At 40.3% G+C, this 6,000-nt stretch overlaps 1 protein-coding gene across 5 annotated transcripts in view; it reads left to right on the forward strand.

Moving 5' to 3' along the window:
• The window catches only part of IMPG2 (interphotoreceptor matrix proteoglycan 2), a 60,456-nt gene extending 54,709 nt beyond the window's left edge, over positions 1 to 5,747 (forward strand). For 3 of the 5 annotated variants that reach the window (XM_055701280.1, XM_055701279.1, XM_055701281.1), the window contains exons 16-20: positions 734 to 944; positions 2,960 to 3,148; positions 3,334 to 3,532; positions 4,427 to 4,506; positions 5,382 to 5,747. In XM_055701280.1, coding sequence (XP_055557255.1) covers positions 734 to 944; positions 2,960 to 3,148; positions 3,334 to 3,532; positions 4,427 to 4,506; positions 5,382 to 5,394 — 692 coding nt within the window. In that variant the 3' untranslated portion in view covers positions 5,395 to 5,747. Of the gene's footprint in view, positions 1 to 733; positions 945 to 2,959; positions 3,149 to 3,333; positions 3,533 to 4,426; positions 4,845 to 5,381 lie in introns of those variants that run through there. The other 2 variants (XR_008730759.1, XM_055701282.1) reach the window with 2 other exon arrangements.
• The last annotated feature ends 253 nt before the right edge of the window (positions 5,748 to 6,000 follow it).

Here is a 6,000-nt window from a genome sequence, read left to right on the forward strand (position 1 = left end):
GCTCTTGTTGCACAAAAAAGTCACAGGCCCTCTTAGTTCACTTTCTGATACAGGGAGAAAGTTTCCTCTCGGTCCACGTTAGCCAGTAGTTTACCATGTCAGCAACTCTGAAATATTTCCTCTTTGAAGGTTAGAGGAAAATAATGGTGCTGCCCTGTTGGCAAATGGCAGCTGTTGTTCCAAGGTAGCTCTCTTACAAAGATGGTCTGATTAGCGTGACGCATCTTCTGGTTTTGATCATTTAACTGCATGCCAGAGTGAGGTATCTCAAATGCTACGCACCTTCCTTGCAGACACAAAGGCAAATCCCCTCACAGTAAGTAGTGAGTGCCCACAGTCCCTGTGCCCCCCCTGTATGCCGCTTAGGTTTTCTGTAACAAGAAATACTGGAGATCAGCTGTGTTTTACTCATTTGCAAAATACAGTTCCAGCAGACAGAGAACATCTGAGTACTGCACATTCCAATAAGGAAAAGAGCACTTTATACTTGCTTTTTTGATTGGCTTGTTGGGTGGTCTTAGCTGTAGCACTGACACGTGCTGTGCAGAGGAACACATCCTAGTGCTTGTTCACCTTAGCAGAACCTGCTGTAACTCAGGGAAGGTGCGTGCTGGATTTCTGTGGGTTATTTTAACTAACAGACCATTAGAGAAAATGGCAGCAACCAGCCAGCACTTCACCTCAGTTGAGGTTCTCCTCTGTTGTTACGATTTTCCGCTCTGTGTGTTCTCAGGTGAGCAAGCAGATCCCTGCAAGTTCCAGGCCTGCAACGAGTTCTCTGAATGCATAGTAAATCGCTGGAGCGGGGAAGCTGAGTGCGTCTGCAATCCTGGCTACCTGAGCATCGACGGGCTGCCGTGCAATAGTATTTGTGATCTGCAACCAAACTTCTGCCTGAACGATGGGAAGTGCGACATAAGCCCTGGGCAAGGGGCCATCTGTAGGTAGGTCAGTCCTGCTGTCTGAAGTACATGTGTCCCATATGGAAACCCCGTACTGCCTCCTCTGTTGTAGCATTCTGCAAGACTGGTCCAAAATTCCATAAGGTAACGTGTAACAAGTGAGAGGAGAATGATTATCATTCACATTATGCTGCTGCTGTATGGAAGTTCCAATATTAACATTACTTTTCCTTGTCTGTATCAGAAATGAGACAGCAACATATTTATTTAATAGAATATAAACATCAGGAAATAAAACTAACCAGGAAAAATGGTAGTTATGGAACATACTCAGTTGTTCCAATAACCTTCATTGACCTTTAGGGCCAGAATTTATCTCCAGAGGTCTTTTCAAGTAGCAAAGTGTTAGATAATGTCATAAAACATATGAGACTTAATTCCAACACTAAAATTTGTATCTGAAAGGCATATTCATACACTTGACCAAGAACACTATTCTTTATACATTTATGCTGTAAGTCATGAAAGTACATCATTGACCATTTGGGAAAAATCACATGTGGTTCATAAAAAGGTCAAGGCACAGACCCCCTGGCTCAAATTTTTGCTTTTAAAAACATCCAGATGCATTTGAACAGGATCTCAGCAATTTACAGGCAATGAAAAAGACTTTGTACGAGACAGAGACAAACTGATGCTCCTTCCGACATTGCACATGATATTCTTTTTTTTTAAAGTTTACTTAGAATGTCTCTGAAGTCAATATTAGGAGTCCTAGCAGTTAACAGCAGAAATAAAAATGTTTCTAAAGCTATAAAGATGGATATTATCGTGGCTGTATTACATTACCTGCTTCTAATTAACACTATTATACAAATCTGATAAAATTTGTATCTGAACTCAAGCATGCTCTGGCTAGTATTTGTAAGAACATTTTGAAAAATCTGAAGTATTGCACACTATTTTCAGAAACTACTTCAGATATTTATGTTAAAAGACTTATTACTGATGTTTCTTATTAATAAGGCTCACTGCTGTGAGTGGTCATAATACCTTACAGTTCCTTGAGTTTTTATAGCAAAAACTTCCCCACACACATAATGCAAATGTATTATTTTTACTGTATATTTAAAGACATTGACATTTAAGTCCTCGTGTTCAAAACCACAGCAAGGCTGAAATATTGAATGCTATTTTGGGCAACGATTCCAAAGATACAATTTTGGATGCACACTTCTTTCTAGTCATTTATTTTATATATTTATTTAACTAATAGTTGCAGACTTCACTGTGCTGTAAACATTCTGTTCATTTAAAACACCTTCATCTGTATTTACATTACAAGATGCTTGATACGTCATGTGCAAGGCTCAACCAAGGCGTAACTTTTTACTTAGTTTAAACACCCTCCAGTTTTAACATATCACAAGCTACTCTAAATTGCATAAACCACAGGCTTTTTCCATCACAAATGCGTTATCCTTTTATTGTTTTACCTATCTTCACTCAATTCAGTAATTGGGATTGTTCAGTGGGGAGACCTTATTGCAGCCTTGCAATCCTTGAAGGGGGATTATAAGAAAGATGGGGACAGACTTTTTAGCAGGGCCTGTTGTGGTAGGACAAGGGGGAATGGTTTTAAATAAAAAGAGGGTAGATTCAGACCAGATACAAGGAAGAAATTGTTTACTCTGAGAGTGGTGAGGCACCAGAGCGGGCTGCCCAGAGCAGCTGTGGGTGCCCCATCCCTGGCAGGGCTCAAGGCCAGGCTGGACGGGGCTGGGAGCAGCCGGGGCTGGGGGAAGGGGTCCCTGTCCCTCACAGGAGGAGGAGGAAGGGGTTGGGACTAGATTACCTTTAAAGGTCCCTTCCAACTTTTTGGATGATTCTGTACCAAAAAGGCAGTTCACAATAATAATAGAAAGTTGGTGCTTGAACATGCAAAAGTATTTACTGAGGTGACTTAACTGAGGCCACGTCGTGACAGGAGGTCAGATACATTCACATTAACAAAAGCTTTTGCTGCTGTTAAATTTCCCTGTGTTTCTTGGTTGCAGGTGTCGTGTGGGAGAGAACTGGTGGTACAGAGGGGAGCACTGTGAAGAATACGTGTCTGAGCCACTGGTGGTTGGTATTGCAATTGCTTCTGTGGCAGGATTCCTTCTTGTGGCTTCTGCTGTCATCTTCTTCTTGGCCAGGACCCTTCGAGACCAGTACACAAAGAGTGACACAGAGGACTCACAGGGGTAAGTGACACCATCTGATATTTTAACACACATCTGCTACAATAATGATCATTGTTGTAAGTCTTGTATCATGCAGCTGACAAGCAACAGAATGTACAGGCACCTTCAAACGTCAGGCTTCCTTAACCTGTCTGCTGCCCTTCCAGGCTGCAGGGAAGCTCACAGTGTGTTTATTGCTCCCTCAGGCAGGGTGACAGCCTCTCGTCCATTGAGAACGCAGTTAAATACAACCCCATGTATGAAAGCGATACAACTGGCTACAGCCATTATTACCGGAGATACCCTCAGCTAACCTCCTACAGTTCTACCAGTGCAGAGACATCCACAGACTACAGCAGTGAAGAGATCAGGCACATTTATGAGAACAGTGAGCTTACTAAGGAGGTAAATGACCTTGTTTTCATAGTGGCATGGAAAAGATCGTGTAAACAGTAAGCTTATTCCACATTTGCAACCTGAAAGCTGGGCCCAGTCTTTCCCCAGTTTCAGCTCTAGATGAACAAGTTGCAACTATGGCTGCTGCAACTACTTAGGAGAAGAGAGAGAGGATTTCTTTCCCTGCTTGCTGTTAGGTACAGAGAAAGGAACTGAGTGTGTTCTGGCCTCTAATGAATTTCACATGATAAAGGAGCGAACTGCTTAAGTAACTTCACGGGAGTTGAGGAGGATCACGCTATGGCTCGACGCAGCCTTTAGCTTTTAATGCCAACTACCTTATTTAAGAACAGTTCTACAGTGAAAACTTGTCGCATCTAGGCCTTTTTTTCCTTTTTTTTTTTTTTTTTTTTTAAAGTTTAGATGTTTCCATAACCTGCAAGTTAGATCATATCCTTCTCCTCTCTTCCTGTATACACAGTACCCAGGGTTTACTCTAGAAGGCTAAAGAGAAAGGATTTACATCCAGGAACTAACCACAGATCCTTAAGCAACTGTGCGAGATGTGAATCGAGCCTGTAGCCGGGCTTGTAGGGAAAGTATCTATGAGAGATAAAATGGTTTTGTTAAAGCCTGTTGAAATGCCACACTCTGTCCAAACCCTGGTTTTGCTTTAAAGGTATTGCTGGATTCCAATGAAGTGCTTCACTTCAAAAGGGAATAAAATAAAAAAAAAAAAAAAAAGGCGTGAAGAAGAATTTTAGCATTGGAGTGCACAGTTTCAAGCTCTACTCCTTGAAATAGCAAAGCATAGGAGTTTTTATTTTCCAAAACCCAGAAATCAGTTTTCAGTAGTATTCTAATTTCTACTTTGTACTTACAATTGTATTTCTTGTATTCTAGGAAATTCAGGACAGAATTCGAATTATAGAGCTCTACGCTAAAGACCGTCAGTTTGCAGAGTTTGTTAGGCAGCATCAAGTGTGAGTGAAATATCTTGTCTGGATAACTAACTCCTTTGATGTTTTCTCATGTGGCCTTTACTACATTACTGTAGTTTTTATATAAAGGGTCTAAAAATGCTGGGACAGTGGAAGTTAAGATTTCAACATTATTTCTGAAGAGGTTCAACTCTTTTAAAGTACTTAGAATTGTCAATGTCAAAAGTAGATAGCCCCAGAAGGTATGCTAAAAGCAGTGAAGGGGAATCTCAAAGTTAGTGGGTGTCAGAGAAGCACTGACATCAATTCAGGTCCTTAAAAGTACAGATAGAAACTTTGTAACTCTTCTAGTTTAGTTACTGTTGCCTACTGTCCTATTTTAGTTTATCTTGAGTTCTCAAGACTCGCCAACTAACAGAAAACCAACAGGTCACTAGTACAGTCCTGTCCAGTACTTTGGGCATCTACCATAAAAGAAAGCTTACAATTCCCAGCAATTAAATCAAGCTGAGCCATGTCCTTTGATAAAGCTGATGATGAAAATGGCCATCAAGGAATTAATCATTAGCATGCACACTCTTCTGGACTATATTCTCACTGTAGCAAGTAGCAAATTACAGCTAGCTGTGTTAGATTGAAAGATACTGTAGTTACAATTCCTTGTGATCCCATTAAATATAGCAACAGTAGCAAAAACCTTGTGTTCCAAGATCATCAACTATACTTTTATTTTAATTAAACATAACAGCAGTTCACATTTTTCCATGTCAGTTGTTGATTCAAGATTCGCATCTTGAAAAGGATCAGCATCTGAATTTTCCACAGCTGGAAAACAGTAAGGGCTGTCTCATATAATTCTTGAGTCCGTTGTCTGAAAAAGACTAACTTAATCATTGCTTCTCTGTTTTTCATTTCAGGAAGCTGCTTTAAGCAAAAAAGAAATCCGTAGAATGCATGTGGGAGATAAAGACTACCTTGCTGCCATAGCAATGGGCTCAGATGTAACTGCGAAGTTACTTATAGTCTTAACACTGCATGGATGGATACAGATGTTTTCTAAATGAATGGCTAAAATGTACAGATGTCTGTTTATCTCAATTACTTCTGGCTTTTCTGTGTCAAGTGACATTTTTAAGAGGTGATCACAAGTGGCAAAGGTTATGAAAGTTCATTTTTCTTTAACTCTGAAATGGATAGTGAAAGTTTGTATACAAAACCAAAAAATCTCCTCAGGTAAGAGAAGAATCATGCACAACAAAAATAAAATGCATGTTTAAAATCCATGTCTGGCATTTATCCCCTCACTGGAGGCTACTGTAGTGATTTCACAGGTATAAACCACTAGTGGAAGGAAATACTTGGTTTGCAAGCAAATGATCTGTAGGGGATAACTACTGTGCTAGAATTGTTAGCATTATTTTAAAGCATTCCCATTGTAAACACTAACATAACCTCTCTGAAAAAACTGTTCTTTGGTGCAGCTGCCTGGTGTACATTTTGTCACCTGGCAGTAGCAAAGATAAGACAGCCCTGAGC

This window comes from Falco cherrug, chromosome 2, assembly GCF_023634085.1.
Source record: "Falco cherrug isolate bFalChe1 chromosome 2, bFalChe1.pri, whole genome shotgun sequence".
Taxonomy (NCBI): domain Eukaryota; kingdom Metazoa; phylum Chordata; class Aves; order Falconiformes; family Falconidae; genus Falco; species Falco cherrug.